This window comes from Mycosarcoma maydis, chromosome 5 (genome assembly GCF_000328475.2).
Source record: "Mycosarcoma maydis chromosome 5, whole genome shotgun sequence".
Lineage (NCBI taxonomy): Eukaryota > Fungi > Basidiomycota > Ustilaginomycetes > Ustilaginales > Mycosarcoma > Mycosarcoma maydis.
The window spans coordinates 1,181,637-1,205,974 of record NC_026482.1 but is presented as its reverse complement, the minus strand read 5'-3'; the positions used below and the strand labels follow the sequence as shown (position 1 = coordinate 1,205,974).

Genomic DNA, 24,338 nt, shown 5'->3' with positions numbered 1-24,338 from the left:
GACGTGAACAAGTCTAGACAGACAACTCGGCTTTGCCAGCCGACTGGATAGCGGCCATGTACGGCTCGATGGCGGGCTTGACCCACTTGGCCAAGAAGCTATCCACCTGCTGCTCGGCCCTTCCGGTGAAGCTCTTAGGATCCAAGAGCTGATCCATCTGAGCCAAGATGGGCTCAAAATAAGTATCGGCCTTGATCCTGGCGATCAGGTCGTTCTCCAATCCATGCTCCTTGACCTGGGCGGCAGCTTGGTGAGAAAGTACACGGATACGTTCGTGGCACTCCTGACGATCACCGCCTGCACGGACCATAGCCATGATGACGTTCTCTGTCGCCATGAACGGCAACTCGCTCTGGATTCGACGTGCGATGATGGCGGGGTAGACGACGAGACCTTCGGAAACGTTTTGGAGGATGGTGAGGATCACGTCGGCCGTGAGGAAGGCTTCGGGAATCGAAAGACGGCGGTTGGCCGAATCGTCCAGCGTTCGCTCCATCCACTGAGCACCGGCGGTTTCACGCGCAGAGTTGACAGCGTTGCCGAGCCAGCGTGCCAAACCACACACACGTTCGGATCGCATAGGATTGCGCTTGTACGCCATAGCAGACGATCCGATCTGGTCCTTCTCGAAGGGCTCTTCGACTTCCTTGAGATGGCAGAGCAATCGGATGTCAGTGGCCATCTTGAGCGCCGAGGCGGAGAAGGAGGAAAGGCTGTTGAGCACGTCGATATCAACCTTACGCGAGTAGGTCTGACCGGTAACAGGCATGGCGTAAGGAAAGCCGAACAGCTCAGTAACGCGCTCGTCGAGCGCCTCGACTTTGGCATGATCGCCGTCGAACAGAGCAAGGAAGGAAGCCTGAGTGCCCGTGGTACCCTTGACACCACGGAAACCAAGATCGTCCCGAGCACGCTGGATGTTTCGCAGGTCCCAAAGAAGCTCCTGAATCCACAGAGTAGCACGCTTGCCCACCGTGGTTAACTGAGCAGGCTGCATGTGGGTGAAACCGAGCGTAGGCAGAGCCTTGTGCTTCTCAGCAAAGGCAGACAGCCTCTCGATCACCAGTGCCAGCTTTGGAAGCAATAGGTCGAGACCATTGCGCAGGAAGATAAGGTCGGCGTTGTCCGTGACGTAGCAAGAGGTAGCACCGAGGTGGATAACGCCAGCAGCGGCTGGAGCGACAGTACCAAAGACGTGGACGTGGGCCATAACATCGTGCCTCCTGCGCTTCTCCTCTTCGGCAGCAAGCGCCATCTGTCGCTCGTCGAGGGTGAGATTGGCCTTCATCTGGTCGATAGCTTCCTGCGAGATATCGAGACCGAGCTCGCGCTCGGCGATGGCGAGGTTCAGCCAGAGTTGACGCCAGGTGGAGAAACGGGTAGCGTTGGAAAAAAGACCCGACATCTCCTTGGACGCGTATCGCGCCGAGAGAGGCGATTGCCACGATTCAAACGATGCCATTGCTGCGTATGTGTGACCGTAGTAGCGTTGTGGTGGAGAGTTAACGTGTACAAGAAGATCGACGAGGCTCCAACACTTTCCACTTGTGGCCCAATCGGAAGCAAGTCTCGACTCTGATTTTTTTTGACGCTTGTCACTCATGACTAACATGACATCGGATAAGTCGTCCAAATTTTCTTCTCTTCTCCTGACTCACAGGATCAGAGTCTAACATTTGTGATTGTCTTCATCACGTGCATCGTGCATCACTCGTGACTCCCGACTCATCGAGTATCTGGCATACTCACGATTCGTGATTGCATCCGTGATCCGTCTTCTCACGTCGTGCGTTGTGCGTGTCAAGCCAAGTCACGAGTTTCCTTACCAGAGCAAGACAAATCTAACAGCCAACTTTCTCTTTTCCGTGTTCGCGTGTTCCGTGATTTTGTCCCACGTTGCGTGTACCGTCGTGCTTCACGCTTGTTTGCGTGCTCCACGCTCCACGTTGGCGATTGTGCTCTGTTCATACTGAAGACTTCCCCGCATCACGAGCTAGCACTCGCAGTTCGGAGCAAACACCTTCAGTGTCACATGGGCGTGGTGAGCTTACCAATGACCGGGTACGTAGTAGCTATCAGTGACTCCTCGGCAGCAAAGAGCGTGCCTGCCAAAGCGTTGATCTCTGCGAGGAATGAAACGCCACACGCACGCGAGCTGCGTGTCTCGTGCGGCACCAGACATGCCGCGAGCAGGCGATGAGGTGGAAGGTACGCAAGCGCTCACGAAAGCACAGCTCTAAAATCCGGCAAATTCAAGTTTCCAATCACAGCGTAAGAGGGCACGCACGAGCCCTCAGCGGGCGTCTTGCTGCCACGTCGCTTCTTGCTATTTTCGAGCAAAGTTGGACAGGCTGGCGCGCACACACCCAGCCAAGCTCTTGGCTCTGCATCCCGGCACACAAAGCTCAGACTTGGGAGACGTGGAACAGACAAACAGCTGTCCCCACCCTTCATCTCGGCGAGTGTGTCAGCGAGCGTCTCAGCGCTGCTGAGAATGTCTTGATGTATCAGTGTTGGTCGCTTTGCTCTTTGTTTCGTTTCCACTACCATCACGTCCTCACCTTGCTCTTCCACCTTGTCTCTCACTCGGTAGAGCCTACTCTTCAACATGCGATTCTCTCGTTCCGCCATCGCGGCCGGTCTGGCTACCGCCGCCACCTTCATTTCTGCTGAGGCCTCGACGTCGTCTGACGTTCTTGTGCTCGGCAAATCCAACTTCACCGAGAATGTTCAGAACGAGGTACGTACCACGTCCAGCTTTGCGCGATGAGCTTGATCGTCCTTGTGACAGTCCAGTGTCCATTCTGCAGAGGATCATTAGCTGACACTGATGCGCCCTCTCTTCTACGCTCCTGCTTTGACGCTCACACCGCTCTTCGTTGCTGCCGTCTTTTACCGGCCTTCCGTTCCCGCTCAACAGCCTCTGATGCTCGTCGAATTCTACGCCCCTTGGTGTGGTCACTGCAAGGCACTCGCCCCCGAGTACGAAAAGGCTTCCACCGAGCTGCTTGCAGACAAGATCAAACTTGCTAAGGTCGACTGTACCGAGGAGAACGAGCTGTGCGCTGAGCACGGTGTCGAGGGTTTCCCAACGCTCAAGGTGTTCCGCACAGGCTCCTCGTCAGAGTACAACGGCAACCGAAAGGCCGACGGTATCGTTTCGTACATGAAGAAGCAAGCCCTCCCCGCGCTCTCTGAGTTGACCGCAGACAGCTACGCTGACTTCAAGTCCAAGGACCGTGTTGTCGCCATTGCCTACCTCGACTCTTCGGACAAGGCTCACCTCGACGCCGTCAACGCTGTCGCCAACAACCTGCGCGACAACTACCTATTTGGTGTTGTTCACGATGCAGCGGTTGCCGAGAAGGCCGGTGTCACTGCGCCCGCCTTTGTGGTCTACCGTCAATTCGACGAGCCCGAGGTCAAGTTTGACGGCAAGTCGTTCAACGAGGAGGCCATTACCAACTTTATCAAGGCCGAGTCGATTCCTCTGATCGACGAGCTGAATGCCGAAAACTTTATGAGCTACGCCGAGTCGGGTCTTCCGCTCGCCTACCTGTTTGCTGACCCCGAGTCCAAGGACCTCAAGTCGACCGTCGAGTCGCTCAAGTCGCTGGCCAGGGCCAACAAGGGCAAGCTCAACTTTGTGTGGATTGACGGTGTCAAGTACTCTGCGCACGCCAAGTCGCTCAACATCCAGGGCGAGGACTGGCCCGCTTTCGCCGTTCAGGACATTGAACAGAACCTCAAGTTCCCCCTTGAGGACCTCTCCGGCGATCTTGTCGCCAAGGTGACAGACTTTGTTTCCCAGTACACTTCGGGATCGCTCAAGCCTTCGGTCAAGTCGGAGCCCATCCCCAAGGACCAGGATGGACCCGTCCACGTCCTTGTCGCTGACGAATTTGACGCTGTCATCGGTGACGACAGCAAGGACAAGCTGGTTGAGTTCTACGCTCCGTGGTGCGGACACTGCAAGAAGCTCGCCCCCACCTACGACACCCTGGGTGAGAAGTACAAGGCACACAAGGACAAGGTGTTGATCGCAAAGATGGACGCTACCGCCAACGACATTCCCCCCTCGGCTGGTTTCCAGGTGCAGTCATTCCCCACCATCAAGTTCCAAGCGGCCGGCAGCAAGGACTGGATCGAGTTCACCGGTGACCGCTCGCTCGAGGGCTTTGTCGACTTCATTGCCCTTAACGGCAAGCACAAGGTTTCGGTCGACCTCGATCCGATCAACGTTACCGAGCAGGCCGCCCCCGCCAAGGAGGCTCCTCACCACGAGGAGCTATGAGCTGTCAAGCGTCAGTGTAGCTTGTTTTGATGGACTCGGGGCGTGGCGTTGCCGAGATGTCGTCCCGATACATGCCATCCATGATATCGTTGCATTTTAGCAAATGATTGTATCCCGTTTTACTCCATCATTTATATCGTGCAAGATTCCATCTATCAAGTTAGTGATTAAAGTGTGTGAGATAACGAACAAGCAAGCAAACCAAGACTGTAAACGACACGTCGTGCGTCTCGAATGGCAAAGAATCCTTTGGTGACTCGTCGTGCGAAAGGACTAGAGCTCGAATCGCTCAAGAGCTTATCACGTATATCGCCGTCTGTCACGAGTGAGTGTGCGACGTGCGCACGGTGAAAAGCTTCCAAATGTGAGACCACTCTTGGCTGACATGAATAAATTTCTCAGCGCCTCACATCTCTCGCCTTCACGGCTTGTCAGCCGTGGTGTGGCGTGATGAGATTCACGATTCATGATTCGTGATTATGACGCTCGGGTCAGGGTCACAGAGTCGTGAAAAGTGCACGGGAGGCGGCTTGGTGCTTCCTTCTTCCAGATTCTATTTTTTTTTTTTAATTTCGTGTTTGGATTTGTGGTTTGTTAGAAGTCGTGAGTGTTGGACTGTTTGCCACACATGCCACCGCACGGGTTCTTCCAATAGGCAGACAAAAGAGAAAAAAAAATCTTCTGGAGCTGCGCCAAATCTGAGCTTGCCAAACGCGAAAGGTAGCGAGGCAGAAGGGGCCACAAGTGAAATTCACGTTTGTCTCGGTTGCTTCTCTCCCGCTTCCCACCACCCATAGTCACTCATATACCACTCCAACAAAATGGCTCCTATCGGACAGATCTACGGCTTTGCTGGCCACTTCAAGGTCAACCGCGTTCTCGCTGCCGCCGCCTACAATGGCGTCGAGCTTGAGATCGTCGAGACCCAGGCCATGAAGGGCGACACCAAGAAGCCCGAGTTCACCGCTCTCTTCCCCTACGGAAAGATCCCAGCCTTCAAGGGCACTGACGGCTTCAGCCTCACTGAGGGCAGGGCTATCGCTCGTTACGGTACGTACAACTTGAAAACGCCAATCAAGCTCTTGTTTTGCCAACTTGATCCATCGTTTTTCTCGCGCGCCGCTGTCGTTTCTGCTTGATGGCTCGAGCGAGGCTTGCCCAGTCATCCGCTCGTTCGTCGTGCGCTCTCCCGCTCTAGAATGATGAGTCTATCTTTACAGTTATCCCTGTCCGAATCACCCATGTCGAGGATACTCTTTCAGCATAATGCCCTGATTTCACACCGAGCAAGCGCCTGTCGCTAGCTTGCTCTACAACAGTTGCGCCGCGCGAAGACGATCGATTACGCTACGCAGGCAAAGCAAACGGCAAAGAGACACTCTTGGCTTGTCGACATCCTGATTGACTCTTCTCCTCGCTTTTTTTTTTTCTTCCTTGCGAACTGCCTTTGGTCCCAAATCTTTCGTGCATTGCCACAGTCGCCGGTCTCTCGGACAACGCCAAGCTGCTCGGCACTGACGCCAAGTCGGCTGCTCTTGTCGAACAGTGGATCTCGTTCGCCGACGATGAGATCCTTCAGTTCGGTGTTCAGCTCATGCTGATCTGCAAAGGCCTGCTCCCCTACAACAAGGCTTACGAGCAGAAGCTCTGGGAGAACCTTGACCGATCCTTTACCTACCTCGAGGCTGAGCTCAAGAAAAAGACCTTTATCGTCGGTCACCGTGTCACGCTTGCCGACTTGACGCTCGCTTCTGACATTGGCTTCGTCTTTGGCCATGTTGCCGGTGTCAACTTCCGCTCCAAGTACCCGAACACGGTGCGCTACTTCAACACGGTCACCAAGCAGCCCACTGCTCTCAAGGCGTACTCGTCGCTGACGCTCGCTGAGGACAATGTCAAGTTTGTGCCACCCAAGAAGGAGGAGAAGCCCAAGGCTGCCCCTGCTCCCAAGGCTGAGAAGCCCAAGGCTGCGCCCGCTCCCAAGGATGACGACGAGGACGACGAGCCCAAGGCTGCGCCCAAGCCCAAGAACCCGTTGGACGACCTGCCCAAGTCGTCGTTCAACCTTGACGAGTGGAAGCGAACCTACTCGAACGAGGAGACGCGCGAGGTTGCGCTGCCCTGGTTCTTCAAGAACTTTGACTCTGAGGGCTACTCGGTAGTCAAGCTGGACTACAAGTACAACGACGAGCTGCAGGCTGTGTTCCAGTCCAACAATCTGATCGGTGGTTTCTTTGCGCGTCTCGAGGCTTCGCGCAAGTACACCATGGGTACGCTCGGAGTGTTTGGTGAGAACAACGCCAACGCCATCTCCGGTGTCATGATCTGCCGTGGTAAGGACCCCAAGAGTGTGCTCGAGGTCGCCCCCGATGTCGACTCATACACCATCTCGCCCTTGGACTTGAGCAAGCCCGAGGACAAGAAGTTCTTCGAGGACATGATGGCTTGGGAGGCCACCGTCGACGGTAAGGCCTTCGCTGATGGCAAGATCATGAAGTAAAGGACCTCCTTTCGTTACCCCGTTCAACATATCTTGCAATGCCATCTTTCGCGTTTACTCTTTCTCTCTTGTTTCGTCTAGAACCTTGGTCTATGTGCTGTATGTGGTGCTTGAACGTGGACAGACACGTTTGCGTCTGCTGGGGGATGAGCTTGAGTCGTTCCCGAGTCGGTTTCGTGATCGTGAATTGTGGATTTTGCGACACATTGTGAGGTCGAGCGAGAGAACACAACTAAGTGAATCGCAGATAAAACCGTGAATCGTGAATCGTTAATCGAGGATATGCGGTGCATGGACCTTGTTGTTTGTGTATGACCATCTGGCACGGAGGGAACATGGGTGGGTATACTGACGATTGTCATGATCGACTGTGTGCAGCGACTTGTGCACACGCTCTTTCACGCTTCCGCTTCGGATTCGGATTTGGATTCGGATTTGCTCTCAACATTTGGGAAGAAGAGGGGATAATTGTTGACTGACGAACTCGAATTTGGTATGACGGATGCGCGGACGACGACCGGGGTGTTTGAAGGGTTAGCGCTGTGGTTGGTGCCGAGAACGACTGGCGATCACGATCTGGTGTCGGCGATACGGCGTGAATCGTCGGTGTTGCGAGAGAGGAATGCGGGGAGGTGTTCGGACGAGTTCGGTATCCATGCTACGCTGCTAGCTGGTCTTGGCGATCGAAGCATCGGCGTGAACGGCTTGAAGCAGGCGGTGCAGCAAGCTGTCGAGCAATGGAAACACGTCCATCACAAATCCAGTCTAACCGTCCCGCTCCAATCCGTCACCACCAAAGCCAGCTACTTCCAAGTACGTCCTTCCCTTCGCAATCCCCCTTCTTCCTACAAACACAACCTTTACTAACACTCTCTTTCCATACCAGTGCATCCTAATCGCCCTATCTGCCACTCCGGCATTGACCAGCCTGAACCACATCACATCGCGTATTGTCAACCAGTCCTTCCCACCCCCCTCGCCTGACCCGTCTGAACCGTACTTCCCACACATCTCGCTCCTCTACGCCGACCTCTCGCAGTCCGAAGCCCAATCCCAGATCCTCCAAATGCAACAACAACACGTCTTCAAAACACTCGACCACAATCCCTCTCATCCGCACATCAGCTTCCGTGGCTTCACTCATGTCGAATTCGACAGCATACACCTATACGACTGCACAGGCACGCCCCAACAATGGAAGCACCTACACACCATCCCTCTCTAGATTCAACCGAATCTCATTCTCTCCACATCTAGAACGCATTCCAACAACCACAAACCGACCGTGTCACGCCAAGAAGAAAAGTAGGAGAGAAGAGATGCATTTTGGTTCATGATCCTGCCTTCATCCGCTAGACGAATAGAACGGCACAACCAAGAATAACATGTGGTTTTGAAACAACTGACAAAGACAAACGAGCGCTGTCAGAGCCAGTGGGTGTAGGCGCGAGGCCAGTGCACTCCAGCACGCAGGCGCAATGCTTGTACTGTGCCATGTGTGGTGTGCGATGTGTTGCATATATGTAGATGTGCGTGTGTGTGTGTGTGTGTGTGTGTGTGTGTGTGTGTGTGTGTGTGTGTGTGTGTGTTGAGAAGAAACCAAGAGCCAAAAGATCCGAATCGCAATCGAGCAAAAGCGAAACAGCTTACTTCAACTTCTTCTTGGGTCGGAGCTGCGACGAGTGACCGCACTTGCGCTTACGGCAGTTGGTGGCACGAGGAGGGAGACGAGCGTAGCACTTTCGGCAAATCTGCTTGTCGCAGTTGTACTTGCCGGCGAGCACCTTGAGCGAGGGCTCGATGATACCACCACGCAGACGGAGCACAAGGTGGAGGGTCGATTCCTTCTGGATGTTGTAGTCCGAGAGGGTGCGGCCATCCTCGAGCTGCTTACCGGCGAAGATCAGGCGCTGCTGGTCGGGGGGAATACCCTCCTTGTCCTGAATCTTGGCCTTGACATTGTCGATGGTGTCCGAGGACTCCACCTCAAGGGTAATGGTCTTACCTGTTGGTGTGTAAAGAGAATTGAGGAAACGAGGTGGAATGCGTTAGCTTGCCGTACTGGCACGGGCAGGGATGCCGATTCGGAAGAGTCATCGTTCGCATCCATCGCAACATCACCATACATTTCAATTCACCTAGCCAGTTCAGCCCGCTCTCCGTCGTGCTTCCTTTTGTGTGTCACCCTGTCGACTCTTAAAGTCATGATCAAATCCCATTCTGCTATCCTGCAATCCTGCCACAGAACTGTGGATTGACCGCGAATGCGGACAGAGCGGCAGATCGAGCCATTTCATCCTTGCGCTCTCCCTGCAGCGCCGATTGCTTCCAACTCGGTGGCTTTGGCAATTGTTTTAGCTTCCTTCATGTGCAGACGGACAACTGTCACTGCGATGTCGTGTGTGAAGTGACACCTTTGATGGGATCCTGTGTTGGTCTTTTGATGATGACAGCCGCTCTGATGATCCACGCCATATGCTGCGTCTAGTCTCGATGCCAACAATAAACACTTTTACTCGACTGACCCAGTGAGTTTTTCCTTATCCAAAGCTCCTCCATTACCGAATTGCGATCTGGTCGGCGTTGTGCGATGCGATGTAATGCGATGACTCCCATCTTAGATGAGCAATACTAACCCGTCAGAGTCTTGACGAAAATCTGCATCTGTAAAGGTGAATGCGGGTGGATTGCGATTTGGTTTATAGTCAAGATGCAGGTCGAATCAGTAAATGATTCTTGAAAAGATATTGGAAGCGGGACGTTTCGATGCAGCGTCGTGCGTATGTCGTGGTTGGAAGAAGGTGAAAACACGCAGAATGAATTGGAAAAAGATTCGGTAGACGTGCCGTTTGTCGTTCGTAAGTGTGGTCGCACCAATCCGATGCGCGATAGTCGGCGGTAGCGACTTTGATTCGTGTGTGCTGCCGATGTAGGTCGTGCTGATGTCAACAATGTTTGCTGGAGATGCTTACCTTGCTGGATGGATCTAGTGTGGTGGACGATGACGGAGATCGTTGTCAAGAAGCGATCGACACAGCGGATGACACTTGGGGCAGGCTCGACTGCGCGCTTGGCTACGAATTCGAATGGCTGCCGAACTGACAAGCTAGCTGGCTCGCTGGCTAATTAACGCTGCTGCTCAGCTTACTATTGATTGCAACTGTGCTTGCTCAGCAGTCTTAAGAATCTCGTGCTCACAAACCTACAAAATCTCACTCTACAAATTCCGCCCAAGGGCAGCAAAGCACTTCAATTCCCCACTTTCGACAGTCGCACGTGACCTCTTTCGCCCATCCCTCTGTCGAAGCTATCTCTGCTGACCCGCTCGATCCCATGCTTCTCAGTCATACATTCACCTTGAATGAGTTTTGCTTCAGGTAGTTAGGACTCAGAGAGATCCTCTGGAGAGATGTTTCAACTTTGGTGCGATGTTGTAGCGGGGTTTGGCAGTGAAGAGGCCCAAGAGAGTCAAAACTGTATAACCTCGGCCGAACTTGTCATTTTAGCTAACGTTCGTGGTTGTGTGGCTGATCACGAGAATTTCTTTCCCGATGCATTGAAATGTTAGGCCGGAAAGTAAGCTTTTTTGGCATCATATCTAATCTGAACATCGGGCTCTCTCAAATCGGCTATCAGTTCGGAGATTCGATAAACAAAACATTCGTGATTTTCACTTTTTTTTGGGTGATTATTTTCGTGTTTGGTTGGCAAAATTTCCTCCACCTGTTCGTGGTTGACGAAAAAGTGAGTGGCGAAAACTTGGACTGAGTAACGCTTTGCCTTGTCTTGAAATTTTCGGCAGCCGAAGCTGGGATCTGTGAAACTGAGCCTTGTTCTTGCAGGTGTCGCCCCCGCATTTACATCTAGAACCCTAGCGATCTTGCCATCGTTACGGCCACCAACAAGGCACACTTGGATCCGACACAGCAGTGTGTGCTTTCTACTGGACTTGCCGACATCGTCTCGTATCCAACAGCAAGGGCCATCATACATCCGTATCAATCGCTGGCTTCATTTCCATCACCATGGCTACCCTCGTTGAACCTTCCGGTGGAGAGCCATTGTCGGCGCCACAGTATGATCAAGGCTACGATGATGACACGCCCCTGTTCACGTGTCTCTCGTGCAGCATCGCTTTTCCCAACCCAGAGGATCAGAGAACACACTACCGCTCCGATCTGCATCGATACAATATGAAACGGCGTGTGGCCAACTTGCCGCCTGTCAAAGCCGACGTTTTCAATGCAAAGATCCTCGAGCGACGTGCTGCTTTAGCACACGAGGCACAGACCGCTATCACACCCGACAAGTGCGAAGCTTGCGACAAGAAGTTTGCGTCGCAAAACGCTCATCGGGATCATCTTAATTCGAAGAAGCACAAGGAGAATGTGGCCAAGTTGGAAAGGAGAAAGGCGTCGCAAGCGTCGCAAGCTGGCCCGTCAAGTGCACGAGCTGCGGACTCAAACGGCGATGTACCTCTTGTCTTCCGCGTGCCCAAGCCGGCTGATGATGAAACCTCCACATCTGTAGCAGCACCGGCACTGACGAGATCGACCACAGATGCCGACGTCGTTGCCGAGGAGAAGAAACAGAACGCACGCGATGCTCTCATGATTTCAGAGGACGCAACCGAGGAACAGATCCAGGCCGCCATTGATGCCAAAGTCGCTTCCTCGCGGCGCATCAACCCGAATCACGAATGCATCTTTTGCGCCAAGATAGGCTTTACGGAGCTCAAAGACACGCTGGCGCACATGTCGAAAGCACATGGCTTTTTCATCCCCGACTCCGAGTACATTGTAGACCTCCCAGGGCTGGTCTCGTACCTTGCAGACAAGGTGAGCATCGGAAATATCTGTCTGTACTGCAACGGCAGGGGCAAAGGATTCCACAACGTCGAGTCAGTGAGGAATCACATGCTGGACAAGTTCCACTGCAAGATTGCCTATTCGGATCAGGAGGATCAATTGGAGCTGGGAGACTTTTACGATTTCACGAGCTCGTACCCTGCGGACGAGGAGGAGGAGTGGGAGGATGCGGATGGAGAGGGAGATGAGAACGACGAGAACGAGATGGAGGTGGATGAGGACGAGCAAGTGTTGGATCTCACCACCAAGTCGGGCAAGAAAGCGTCGAACGGCAACGGCGACGACGAGGAGCGCGATGACCAGATTCGATACGGCGATTCGGAGCTCGAGTTGGTGTTGCCCTCTGGAGCACGTCTTGGACACCGTTCATTGCGACGTTACTACCAGCAGTCTTTGCGCGAGACACCCATGGGTTCGGGCGGCACAGATCACGACCTCTCGCGCAGATACGGCGGCGGAGGTGCACTCGCTCGTCGTCTCATCGCTGAATCCGGTATGGGCCACCACGACGGCGATGGCACGCTCGTCACCGGCCGCCACGGCCAGGTGATCAAGGCGAGAAACCGCGGCGAAGCAAGAGAAGCCAAGAAACACATCACAGAGTTCAGGGATAGGAACAAGAGGGAACAGTACAAAACAAGAATCGGCTTCAGGAACAACAACCAGAAGCACTTCAGGGATCCGCTCCTCCAGTAAACGTCTTTGGCTCGTTTTCGCACTTGCGTCATTGCATCTCATTCATGATTCCGTTTCAATCACACGCGGTGGACGATCTGTGAGACTGTGTAATTGGATTAGAGCGGTCGCATGGATGGATAAGTGGGTATACTGTACAGCAGCCAAGATGTGAGGCGTTGAATGGTTGGATTCACTCGAGTTTGGTGGATTGGAGCTTGACGGTCAGTTCGTTTGCGCCTACGTGTTCGGCAGCGACGGTCCTCTTGCTCCTTGATGAGCGAGCGACCATGGCACCGATGGTCAGGTTCCACGCGTGATCGAGCGTCGACCAGAAGTTGCACGAGACGATGCCCAACGCAACGCCGTTCTTCCATACCGACTGGATCAAGAGTAGACGCTGGAGAAAGTGTTTGGTGGATAGCGTTGACATGGATTCTACAATGTCCTGTATTGCGAGGGATAGTGGGGCGCAAGTGATCGAGGAGCGCGCGGACCGAGTGGAGAGGTAGGCAACGATGTGTTCAAGCGGCAGCAATTCGTGCAGGAGCGAAGTGGTAGATTGACTGTACAGCCAGCGCACGATCGTGTTAAAGTGCGAGACGGATGGAACGCGCAACGCTTGCGTGGGCATGTGTGCTATCGCCTTTCCATCTTGATGCACCTCTTTCGAAGCGGCTAGAAAGGGGATGGATACACACTGGAGCGCCAACACTTGTCCATGAATGGCATACAGCGTTGCAGCTTCTCGATCCGAATGTACCGCAAGCAAGTGCGTCGGTGGTCGTTGCAACGTGCTCACCAAGTCGGTAACATCGATCGGGACCGTCTCTGGCAAAGGCTGACCTGGGATCACTTGCGAGAGCAAGTAGTCTTTGTTCGCCGAGAGAAAGATCTCGGTTTGGTGATAGAGACTGCACTTTCCCAGACGAGCTGTCTCGAGGTACTGGGTGAGGTAGTAGTCTGGTGTCACCTTGAGTTGCTCGACTTGCTGCGCTTCGAGAAAAAAGTGATGACGCGAGAGGTGCGCGACGAGGTCCTCGTAGGGGGAAGAGTTGGGTCTGAGGCGAGGATAGGGAAGCTTTTGAGGAAGCCGAATGCTGAGTTGCTCGCCTTTGAGCATCACAGAGGCTGTATTGCCGACTAGTGAGCCAAACTTGTTTGCTTTCGCAGCAGATTGGATGGCGGCAATGCGGTCGACAGAAGACGAGCGCAGTTTTCTGTGCCAAGTGGGCTTGCTGCTGGATTTGGGTGAACAAGACGTGGTGGTGCGGGAGGGCAAGGTTGATCGGTTAGCAGAGTTGCGGATGTTGACATTGACGGGTGCGAGAGGACGGCTGGAGGAGGAAGCGAGCTTTTCTTCAGAGATGAGCTGCTTGATGGCGATTTCAGCGACGCATACACGTGGGGCTGGCTTGTTCTGGGAGGCGGCGGCAGTCTTGTTATCAAGCCTCGAAGATCCAGCGACAGTCATGGTGCGCGAAGCCCCAGTACCTGAGAAAAGATCTGGCTGGTGACGGGGTGACATTATCATGATTGGGAATGGGACAATTTGAGGTTGAAGGTATACAAGGACGCAAGGAGGAACGGCGTAAAGATGCCGAGGTAAGACGGGTATATGCTGGCTAAAGGGTAGGTGGAAAGTCGGAGAGATTTGTGGCCAAACATGAACGATGCGGACGATGGAGAGATTATATGCTTATTCAGAGCCTGGGACTTACTACAACGGCGTCGTGTGCGCTGATCGGGCTCAACGGACAACGGCGGCGGGGAACGTCATGATGATGAGAGGTTTGACAGATGCGGCTATCAAAACAAAACGCCGTGTCGAGCCTGCGCGCTAGCCAGTTAAGTCAAATGGCTGCTAATATGCAGTGGTGATCTCCCACAAAAGCACTGCAGTGAGGAAGGGCTTGGCTTGACTTTCATCTCGACATTCGGCTTGGAAAGCCAGTCTCGAATCGAGGCACCGCACCGTACTTCATTAGCAGGGTGTCAAAAAGCTGATCGGACAATCATTCCCGCTCATTCCGAAGTTAATCAGACTGGAGGAGAGGGAGAGAGAGAGAGAGGAGAAGGAGTGCAAGAGTGGGTCTGTTGCTATTTGTGATTGTTTGTGCTGGGTGCAAGAATCACAAATGTGCCATAACGCTGATCATCGTTCATGTCGCGCGCGTCTGTGGCTGAAAAAAGTTGTCGTCACCAAGCGACGTGGATGAAAGCGTTTGACCGCCCAAGCCCTTGTAGACGCACAAGCTTTCTCTGTCACATTTCTGACCACGCCGAGCACCATCACGCCGAAGCAAGCTCGCGATGTGTGACAGGTTCGTGGTTAACGGTTGCCAAGTAAAGATGTCAAAGTTCCGAACGGCCAAGTCGACTTACGTCGTCGGACTCGTATCTGTGATTTGTGATTTGTGATTTGTGATTTGTGATTTCTTTTGATTTCTTTCGAGTCAATTCGTGATTCGTGATTCGTGATTCGTGATCACCAACTACAGTCACAGAGTAGCGCTCCAGGCGCGATCTCCAGCAGAGCCAACTTGGCGCTCTTGCACACTTTGAGCTGCAGCTCAAACAGGCGTGATCATGGATGTGACAGCTTCATTCTGGACTCGTGAATGTGTGCGAGCCAACCCTGAGTCAGGCGCCCACGTTTCAGGTCGCTGTTGTCGCGCACGGTTGCCATTGATCAGCAACTCTGCAGATCAGTCCCACTGATCAGATGTTTGACCGATCGCTCTTGTCCTCACAGAATGACCGTCTCAGTGCCATGCGGCTGCTGCACACTTGGCATTCGACGTTTGCCGCCCACGAGCTATGCCAGAATTGGAACAGGACTCCGACAGTCGCACTGCTGTACCCACTCTCTTCTCTTGTCATTCACACTCGTAACCAACGAGAAAGCCGAACTTGTCAAATAAAACCCAACTTTAACACGCAATCTGACCGCTGGGTCAGAGCGGGGGTGTAGAACGTTTCTTCAGTCTAGCCGTCTTCTTAGAAGACTCCTATTCGTGTTAGTCAACGCCACCAGCGCCAATTCTCGAGGCACAGCAAACCTCTGCGGAGACGAGTCGGGACAACGCTGCCACACACACACACCACAAGCGTGCATCGTTGCAGGCTTCGGACCGAATATTTCGGAACCTGTTCATCTTACCGGCACGCCCTGCGCCAAACATCGCGGCTCGCGCCCGCATCTGGTAGGCTACGAGATGCGCATACATCCAAGTGAAAGGAGCGGTTATGTTGCAATGCAGATGCATGTTCAATAGAGACCTGGACGAGATCCTAAGCGTAACGCATCTCCCTGACTTGGCTAGCAGCTTCACACGACTGGTTACCCTGTCTCAATAGCTTTTACACTCAAAGACTCATAAAGGCCACTGATCCTCGAGCTAGTGGGCAGTGAAAGGGGCAGCACTTTGACCTTCCACGGCCATCCACACCTCCGAACAGTGATGCTGCCTGCAGAGCATCGCCCTTTCTAAGCTGGCCTCATCGTAGCTTGTCGCTCTAGCGTCGTGTCACGATCCTTGCGCTTCCCGGCATCTCGACGAGTTTGCGTCTTGCGCGAGTATGCAACGTGTCTGCAACAGTGTGAGTCATAGTCTACCACAGGATCGGAAACCCTGCCGCCCGATGCCGATGCCAAAGGGTGTGAGAACAGAAGCTTGAATTGCTATGGCAACTTTGACAAAGTGCAACAAACGGTATCACAAAGGGCCAACGCACTCAGATGCCCGTGCCGACGGGTCCTCGTCCCTCGTCTCGAGAGGCGTAGAACTTTTCCAAGAAACCTTCAGGTCGTGCCGGTGCCTGTCATTCAAAGGAGCCAAAGAGAGATCCAAGCGTGGTGATCGAGTCAGCTTCCGAAATAATTGATTGAATCGCTCGTCGTGGAGCACAGTCACGAACCATCGGCATTGTTCTAGCGCTTGGTTCTCGGTGGCGACTGAAGCAACTCGACCAGATGGAAGGAGGTGAAGAAACTTACCTCTTCTTCAGCGAACCACTTCATGATGTGAGGAACTTGCTTCCAGCCGTTCATTGTCTCCTGGTACTCCTGCTGTGCCTTGAGCAACATCAAATCAAGCACTGCAATGTCGCTCACCGTCTTGTTCTTCTCGAACTGCGTGCGGAACTTGGCGCGCAGCGTCGAAGGAGGCACATCCAGAGCGTACAGTGCGCAGATCTCGGGGGCCTGCGTGTGGTGCAAAGCAAAACGAACGGTTAGCGTCCGCAACACAGCGTATATGCTCTGCAGCCAGGACCAGACGACTACTCACAGAGCGGTAAAAGTTGCGATACAGCGCTGTAGAGCGCTTTCGTGCCTCCTCGAGCGTCCTCGAAATCTGTGTGGTCTGGGCCAAGCGGCTTGGAATCGTCGTCATTCTGTTGTTCGTCTTTGTAGCGTGGATGCAATGGATCAGTATTGGGAATGCAGATTGTACGGCGGATGGGTTGAGTCGATGTAGCAATTGTCGGTGCCAGCTGTATAAGCAGATGAGACGTACGTGATGATCTATAACAGGACGATGAGAGATGAATCAAGATGGCGAAAGGATAGCGATATCAAAAGATCAACAATCGTGAATCACAAGGGTGGAGATGAGCTTTGTACACCGTGCATCAACGCTCCAGCTTGATCGTCTTCCGACTTAAGACTCACGACTTGCTCGTCTTCTCGCACGATTTCCGCCGTGACATTAATAATACCATGGTCTAACAATGATTCAACAAATCGTGAATCGTGAATCGTGAATCGTGAATCGTGAATCGTGAATCGTGAATGCACGATGCACGTGGAGGTGAGTCGTAAGTCACGAGTGCTGTTTCGTATTTCGTGCTGTTCCGATGATGCTTTGTGAACAGACCAACATGCACGATGTTTGTCGTGCGTGGTTGGCAGATCGTGACTTGTGACTGAACTGAATTCGTGATTCGAAACTCGAGCCAAAGCGTCAAGGGTTCAGCTGAGCAATTCACAGATTCACAATTCTCATGACTTTGTCCTCCCTTTCCTCAGCTCTTCAATTCGCCATCTCCAACACTTGATCCCTCTGGCACCGTCCCTCGGTCATCTGCCTCATCTCCGCCTTGTATAAAGCAGCACGTGAATCATGACAAGCTTGCGCCCTTAAGAAGCGACAACGCAGCCCGACAGATTGTCTTGGTTTTCGATCGTCTCCCGTGAATGTCGTCCAGAATCACCGGTCGGCCCTCTCGCTCCTCTGAAAACGAGAGCACAGAGCTCCAAGGTGCATATCCTCTTCAATCCCTCCATACCAACGCCACAATGTCGACTGGGCGCAACTCGCCCGCGCCCTCCTACCATTCACAGGTCGAGACCGGCTTCGCTGCATTTCGCTCACGCAATACGCGCTCTCGATTTAGCCGCTTTGGACAGAACAACGCCCGAGACTCAGACGAGCAACAAGGTCTGCTTCAGGACAGCGATGATGAAACTGCATCACACTCCGCTCGCTCCAAGCGGTCCGGCTTGACACCCCGACAATCCGAAGATCACCGTAGACAGTACGGTACTCATGGCGATTCCGAAGGCCTTCCTCCACCCTCTACCACAGTTGTGCAGCTGGGCTCGCGTAGAGCCGGTTTGATTGCCTCTCTCTTTGCTCCAAGGGAGCGTACCCTGCGAGACCTTAGCAGAACCATCAGCCTGGGCGACTCAGATCGCATCCGTTCCAAGTACCCCGCCAATGTGGTTCGCAACCAAAAATACAACGTCATCACATTCCTTCCAAAGGTTCTGTACGAGCAGTTCAAGTTCTTCTTCAACCTCTACTTTCTTCTGGTCGCTTTGAGCCAGTTTATACCCGCTCTCAAAATCGGCTTCATCGCCACCTATGTGGCTCCTCTCGCATTTGTCCTCTGTATCACCATTGGCAAGGAGGCCATCGACGACTGGGCCAGATATAAGAGAGATCTCGAAAGCAACAGTGCCCCCTACAAGCTTCTTGTACCTAACGACTCAGCCATCGCCAAGGCGCAGGCGCGTCTTGCGAGAAAGGCCAGTCCTAACAAGCCTTTATCGCTTGGTAGTGATCTCGGTCAATCTAGAGTCGTTCAGGTTCCGAGCAGCAAAATCAGGGTGGGCGACCTCGTGGTGCTCGACAAGAACCAGCGCGTGCCCGCCGACATGGTCCTGCTTCAGACCTTCTCCAACGATGCGACCATCGAGACAGGAGATGGCTTCACCGCGCCAACACCCGCGGACGACAACACACAGTTTGTCCTCGGTGAAGATGATGACAATGATGACATGCAGCACAGCTCCATGGCGACAGCTGCAAAGGCAGTCAAGCCAGGCGTCTCATCTGCATCTGACAACGCTGACGATACCAGCGCTGATGGCTCAAACGGAAGTTGCTTTATTCGCACGGACCAATTGGACGGAGAAACCGATTGGAAGCTTCGTATAGCTGTCGAGCTCACCCAACACATGCCGACAGATAAACTGGCCGGCCTTGGACATCGAGCAGCTGTGTTCGCAGGCCCACCTATTAAAGACATTCACTCTTTTCTCGGCAATATGACTTTGCATCCTCCACCCGAAGATGGCTTGGTCACTCCGCCAGCTACATTGCCTCGATCTGGTCCCACGGTGGGCGATCTACTCGGAGCGCCTTCGAACGCGTCCGATCATAATCGCACGTCAACAGACTCACAACGCCCACACACAATCATCGCCATGAGCCAGCAAGCTCAGGTTGCTCCTTTGACCGCCGAGAACATACTGTGGGCCAATACGGTCCTCGCTGCAGGCACTGCCGTGGGCATGGTCGTCTACACGGGACGAGAGACCAGAGCTGTCATGAACACCTCGTACCCTGGCACGAAGGTCGGTTTGTTGGATCTCGAGATCAATCGACTCTCCAAGATTTTGTGCGGTGTCACGTTTGCACTATCGGTGGCTTTGGTCGCTCTCAACGGCTTCAAGGGCGAGTGGTGGGTCTACATTTTTCGCTTCCTCATCCTTTTTTCATCCATTATCCCCATCAGTCTTCGTGTCAATCTCGATATGGGCAAGACTGTCTACGCACGTCAGATTATGCACGACAACGAGATTCCAGGCACGATTGTCCGCACCTCGACACTCCCTGAAGAGCTCGGCCGTATCGAGTATCTCCTGTCCGACAAAACCGGAACACTGACGCAAAACGAGATGGAACTTCGTAAGCTGCACATGGGAACTATGAGCTACGGCCAGGACAGTATGGACGAAGTTGTATCGCAGCTTGCCACCGCATTGCAGCAACAACAGCACGGCAGCAACACTCAGCCGATGAGCCCCACCAAGACGACACCCGGTGGCCCGAACGGTGGTCAGCAGCCAATCTCGCTCACGACAGCCGGGGCCATGCTCGCAGGGCGTGGTCGCCGCGACATGAGCTCGCGTGTCAAAGACGTTGTTCTGGCGCTCGCACTCTGCCACAACGTGACACCGGTCGTTGAACTCGACGGTTCGATCACATACCAGGCCTCTTCTCCCGACGAGGTCGCCATTGTTCGTTGGACAGAATCGGTTGGACTCTGTCTCGTCGCTCGTGATCGTACCTCCATGTCGCTTCGCGCTTCCGACGGCTCTGCGCTGCATTTCGACATTCTCGAAGTGTTCCCTTTCACATCCGAGTCGAAGCGCATGGGAATCGTTATCCGCGAACAAAGCACAGGCGAAATCACATTCTACCAGAAAGGTGCTGATGTAGTCATGGCCAAGATCGTAGCGCAGAACGACTGGCTCGATGAAGAGTGCGGCAATATGGCACGAGAAGGGCTGCGCACGCTCGTAGTGGGGCGCAGGAAGCTAACACAGGACAACTGGCTCGTTTTTGAGCGCGCATACAAGGCCGCACGAGTTCAAGTCGAGGACCGCAACCAAGCCATGGCTCGAGCCATTGAAGAGCATCTCGAAAACAACCTCGAGCTGCTTGGTCTCACGGGTGTCGAAGACAAGCTCCAGGAAGACGTCAAGATGACGCTCGAGCTACTGCGCAACGCCGGTATCAAAGTATGGATGTTGACAGGCGACAAGATCGAAACGGCGACGTGCATTGCCATCTCTTCCAAGCTGGTGGCTCGCAATCAGTACGTACATCAGGTGGCCAAGCTGCGTACGCCGGATGCGGTGCGCAATATGCTCGAGTTTGTGCGCTCCAAGCTGGACTGCTGTTTGGTGATCGATGGCGAATCTCTGCAAGTCTGCTTGGACTCGTTCAAAGATGAGTTCATTGAACTAGCCACACAGCTCTCAGCAGTGGTGGCGTGCCGATGCTCGCCTACGCAAAAGGCAGATGTAGCACGACTGATCCGGACGCACACGCGCAAGCGAGTCTGCTGCATCGGTGATGGTGGTAACGATGTGTCAATGATTCAAGCCGCCGACGTCGGGCTAGGCATTGTGGGCAAAGAAGGCAAGCAAGCGTCGCTCGCCGCCGACTTCTCCATCACTCAGTTCAGCCACTTGACCAAGCTACTCGTCTGGCACGGACGCAACTCGTACAAGCGCTCTGCTAAGCTTGCACAGTTCGTCATCCACCGCGGACTCATCATCTCGATCATCCAAGCCGTGTTCTCGTCGATCTTCTACTTCGCCCCCATCGCGCTCTACCAAGGATGGCTCATGGTCGGCTACGCAACCGTCTACACCATGGCGCCTGTCTTTTCGCTCGTCCTGGATCGCGATGTCTCGGAAGACCTGGCTTTGCTTTACCCAGAACTGTACAAGGATCTCACCAAAGGTCGTTCTCTCTCAGCCAAGACGTTCACCACTTGGCTCATGATCTCGACTTACCAAGGTGGAGCTATCATGATTCTTTCGCTGCTGCTGTTTGAGAACGAGTTTCTCAACATTGTCTCGATTTCCTTCACGGCGTTGGTGGTCAACGAACTGATCATGGTCGCCTTGGAGATCACTACGTGGCATGTTTACATGCTGCTCTCTGAGATCGTCACCTTGTTTTTCTACTGCGTCTCGATCGTGTTTTTACCCGAATTCTTCGATCTCGGCTTTGTACTGTCCGGCAGGTTCGTTTGGAAGACCGCGGTCATTGTTGCGGTTAGTAGTCTGCCCTTGTACATCTGGAGGGAGGTTAGATTGAGGTTGGCGCCTCCGAGTTATAGTAAGTTGGCCATGGCGTGATGGGTGAATGCGAGGAATAACATGGACGTAGAGCTCACAAGCGCGAGAAGAATCGTGAATCACGAATGTGTGCATGGCATGTCGTGTGTGATTGAAAGTGAAGTTTGTCTATGTATCTATGAAGAGGGGATGGGCAAGGCGAGGGATTAGCACTCGATGCCCCACTTTCCGACCTGTTGCATGGCGCGAGAATCGCCTTGCCTGACAGAGTCTTCGTTGAGCACGTCGGCGAGGATGTGCCAGGGGTCTTTGCCACCGCCGTACTTTAAGCATTGGTTCTTGAATACTTGGCCAGCGTACCTGTCGAGTGGGTTATTGGCGAAAAGATGGTTCCACACTTTGCTCGCGATCACCCGATCCAACAGGTACGAGTAGTACGTGCTGCCGTAACCGAACAGGTGGCCGAAGCGTACTTGTGGATGAGCGCCTTCTGTATACGACAGGTTGGGAGCTCCCGGGAGATGCATTTGACGATCCAGATCCGAGTAGGTCGTGGTAGACGAGAACGAGGGAGACGCAGCTAGCTGTGAGTGGTAGAGCTGGTCCAGACGCGCGAGCAGGATCTGGTGGTATGTATCCAAGCCTTCCAGTGATTTACTTGCGGCGAGATGCGATGAGAGGTGTTCGAACGGTAAACTTGCCCCGGTAGAATGATGGCGTGCGAGCAGGTGAACCACTTGAGGAGAAGAGACAAAATGTTCCATCAGGATCGACGGTAGTTCGACAAAGTCGGTCGCGCAGCGTGTACCAGATACGTTGTGGTACGAAGTTCGTCCAATCATCGAATGGATCGCATGGCCCATTTCGTGAAACAACGTTTCGACCTCATGCCAACCCAGCAGACACGGCCCTTGATTCGCGTTTCCCGGACGAGCAAAGTCGCACATCAAGACTACGACAGGTAACTGGTACCTTCCAGGACGCTCGCGCTGTTCGAACGTTGGCGCTTGTAGTGGGTTCCCACACCCTTCCCCTCCCAGATCTTGAGGTCTCACCACCCGCCCATCCTCGGCTCGTCCATAAGTAAAATCTCCTGCTTCATCGTCCTTGTCCACCCTCCTGGAGCAACGAACAGTGTAGTGCGCTGCTCCGCCAGGCTTCCCCTCTCGACTCCAAAGATCCGCGTAGATGGTCCCGATCAAGCCCTCAGCAGAGCCACTGGTGCCACGCGCACCTTCGGATTCATCCAGCACCTCGACCTTCATCACATCACCTGCTCCTTCGCTCCAAACTTCGCCGGGAGCCACCATACTGGCTCGGAAGCGTATGCCGTACAATGCAGAAAACAACCGAGAAAGCCCGGCGAACACGGATCCGACACTCAAATACGGCGAGAGAGGCTGAACGTTGCTGAGCGATGCCGAACGAAAATGTTGTTCGGTGTACATATCCCTATCCCACGGTGCGAACTCGGGCAGCGTCGAATTTGTGTTGAACGTCGATTGCCGTGTGTTTTGGGCAGGCTCTGAGACGGTGGCATTGTGTTTGAGTCGCCGAAGCTTGTCGAGGTCGTGCGAGGCTCGCGGACGATGATGTTTCGTTAGCGCACGCAGAAATTCTTCGACGTTCTGCGGCTCTTTGGCCATTTTGTCTCCCAAAGCCATTTCAGCGTACGAACTGGCGCCCGTGAGAGTGGCAAGTTCAGCACGCGCTTTCAGCAGCCGTTCCAGACGTTGCACCTGAGCCTGGCTGCCGTAGTTCGCAGCGCGGAAGGCGACCTTCCGAGCACGTTCATCCGGCGCGTACTTGAGTAGTGTTTGAAATACCCATGGTTGGTCGGCGGCGGAAAAGGTGAGCAAGCCATCGGTGTCAGTAATCGCGCTCGCTCGCACCGCTTTCAGTATCGTCGGATTGACGTCTTCCAACCAATGCGTTGGCAGCCCAACCATGTCTGATTTGTCCGCATCCGCTTGTGCACTTGCTATGCGAGCAAAGTCGTCTGAAGCATCATTCCCAGCGATGTCTTGCAAGAATCCGCGACCGAGAACCAAAATTTCGTCCGAGAGCTGCACGAATCGTTCGCGCTCAGCTGGTGGTAGATGGATGCCCGACTTTTCAAAGTCGCGTAAAAACACCTGTGCTACAGCCGTGGCTTCCTTTGATAGCGTCTCTGCTACCTCTTTAATAGAGAGAATGTTCTTGAGTACACTGTACAGCCCAGTGTGTGTGTTGAGAACGTTCATGTAGCCGCACAGATATTCGTATGCCGCATTGGCTGCTTCGGCCCACTCCGGGTCAGGATGAGCATTGCGCACCAGTTCGGCCATATCAATGACTCCGCAGAGAAGGTCGCTAAGCCTATCGAGGTTTCGAACCACTTCTTTGAGCTCCTTGATGCCTTGAGCTGTGCTGGCGTCCGCGGAACCAGCCCGGTCGATCCGGTCTACGAGCAGCTGGGCACGCGCAAGCGTCTGCTGCGCTAGGACGAGAAAATTTTGTGGCGATGTGAGTGAAGGGATCTCGAACAGTCCTGTTGAGGGGCCAGATGATCTAAGATGGTTCGCGGAAGAGGAAGTTGGTGGTGCGTCGAACAGGGAGCGCAGTTCGTCGTTGTCCTTTTCGTGGTCCGAGATGGGATTGGTGAGTATTGGACCAGCAGATGTGGGTCGCTGGACTCTTTGCGCCGCTAGAGATGAGCTGAAGGATCTACTATGAATGCGTTTGCTTTCATATCGATCCAATGCCTTCGAGGCAGCTGGTGCGCTGATGTTGGAGAGCAGTGTCGGCAGCCGCGACATACGCCGTGCTAGACAAACGTGATATGAGTGAGCTACCGAAGCAGCAGCGCGCTGTGCGTTCTTCGACGTGGACGCCATGTTGGCCGAGATGCAGCAA

At 53.8% G+C, this 24,338-nt stretch overlaps 10 protein-coding genes across 10 annotated transcripts; 5 read left to right on the top strand and 5 right to left on the bottom strand.

Annotated features, from left to right (window-relative positions):
- Positions 1-13: 13 nt before the first annotated feature.
- On the bottom strand, positions 14-1,462 carry UMAG_10157 (putative adenylosuccinase; the record flags this gene model as incomplete). Its single annotated transcript, XM_011390536.1, has 1 exon — positions 14-1,462. The coding sequence occupies one exon, from the start codon at positions 1,460-1,462 to the stop codon at positions 14-16; it is 1,449 nt and encodes a 482-aa protein (XP_011388838.1).
- Positions 1,463-2,608: 1,146 nt separating this feature from the next.
- Positions 2,609-4,294, top strand: UMAG_10156 (putative protein disulfate isomerase; the record flags this gene model as incomplete). The annotated part of the gene is made up of 2 exons (XM_011390535.1): positions 2,609-2,740; positions 2,921-4,294. 2 exons carry the CDS (start codon positions 2,609-2,611, stop codon positions 4,292-4,294), a joined length of 1,506 nt encoding a protein of 501 aa, XP_011388837.1.
- An 821-nt stretch (positions 4,295-5,115) lies between these two features.
- On the top strand, positions 5,116-6,794 carry UMAG_02442 (uncharacterized protein; the record flags this gene model as incomplete). Its single annotated transcript, XM_011390427.1, has 2 exons — positions 5,116-5,344; positions 5,773-6,794. The coding sequence occupies 2 exons, from the start codon at positions 5,116-5,118 to the stop codon at positions 6,792-6,794; spliced, it is 1,251 nt and encodes a 416-aa protein (XP_011388729.1).
- A 311-nt stretch (positions 6,795-7,105) lies between these two features.
- Positions 7,106-8,019, top strand: UMAG_12190 (uncharacterized protein; the record flags this gene model as incomplete). The annotated part of the gene is made up of 3 exons (XM_011390617.1): positions 7,106-7,133; positions 7,333-7,607; positions 7,681-8,019. The coding sequence occupies 3 exons, from the start codon at positions 7,106-7,108 to the stop codon at positions 8,017-8,019; spliced, it is 642 nt and encodes a 213-aa protein (XP_011388919.1).
- Positions 8,020-8,440: 421 nt separating this feature from the next.
- Positions 8,441-9,458, bottom strand: UMAG_02440 (ubiquitin-ribosomal 60S subunit protein L40 fusion protein; the record flags this gene model as incomplete). Its single annotated transcript, XM_011390426.1, has 2 exons — positions 8,441-8,799; positions 9,431-9,458. The coding sequence occupies 2 exons, from the start codon at positions 9,456-9,458 to the stop codon at positions 8,441-8,443; spliced, it is 387 nt and encodes a 128-aa protein (XP_011388728.1).
- A 1,361-nt stretch (positions 9,459-10,819) lies between these two features.
- UMAG_02439 (uncharacterized protein) lies at positions 10,820-12,358 on the top strand (the record flags this gene model as incomplete). The annotated part of the gene is made up of 1 exon (XM_011390425.1): positions 10,820-12,358. The coding sequence occupies one exon, from the start codon at positions 10,820-10,822 to the stop codon at positions 12,356-12,358; it is 1,539 nt and encodes a 512-aa protein (XP_011388727.1).
- Positions 12,359-12,530: 172 nt separating this feature from the next.
- UMAG_02438 (protein required for clamp formation and pathogenic development) lies at positions 12,531-13,811 on the bottom strand (the record flags this gene model as incomplete). The annotated part of the gene is made up of 1 exon (XM_011390424.1): positions 12,531-13,811. The coding sequence occupies one exon, from the start codon at positions 13,809-13,811 to the stop codon at positions 12,531-12,533; it is 1,281 nt and encodes a 426-aa protein (XP_011388726.1).
- Positions 13,812-16,075: 2,264 nt separating this feature from the next.
- UMAG_02437 (putative NADH2 dehydrogenase (ubiquinone)) lies at positions 16,076-16,734 on the bottom strand (the record flags this gene model as incomplete). The annotated part of the gene is made up of 3 exons (XM_011390423.1): positions 16,076-16,159; positions 16,338-16,544; positions 16,630-16,734. The coding sequence occupies 3 exons, from the start codon at positions 16,732-16,734 to the stop codon at positions 16,076-16,078; spliced, it is 396 nt and encodes a 131-aa protein (XP_011388725.1).
- A 905-nt stretch (positions 16,735-17,639) lies between these two features.
- On the top strand, positions 17,640-21,503 carry UMAG_02436 (putative P-type ATPase, a proposed aminophospholipid translocase; the record flags this gene model as incomplete). The annotated part of the gene is made up of 1 exon (XM_011390422.1): positions 17,640-21,503. The coding sequence occupies one exon, from the start codon at positions 17,640-17,642 to the stop codon at positions 21,501-21,503; it is 3,864 nt and encodes a 1,287-aa protein (XP_011388724.1).
- A 146-nt stretch (positions 21,504-21,649) lies between these two features.
- Positions 21,650-24,319, bottom strand: UMAG_02435 (uncharacterized protein; the record flags this gene model as incomplete). Its single annotated transcript, XM_011390421.1, has 1 exon — positions 21,650-24,319. One exon carries the CDS (start codon positions 24,317-24,319, stop codon positions 21,650-21,652), a length of 2,670 nt encoding a protein of 889 aa, XP_011388723.1.
- Between the last annotated feature and the right edge of the window lie 19 nt (positions 24,320-24,338).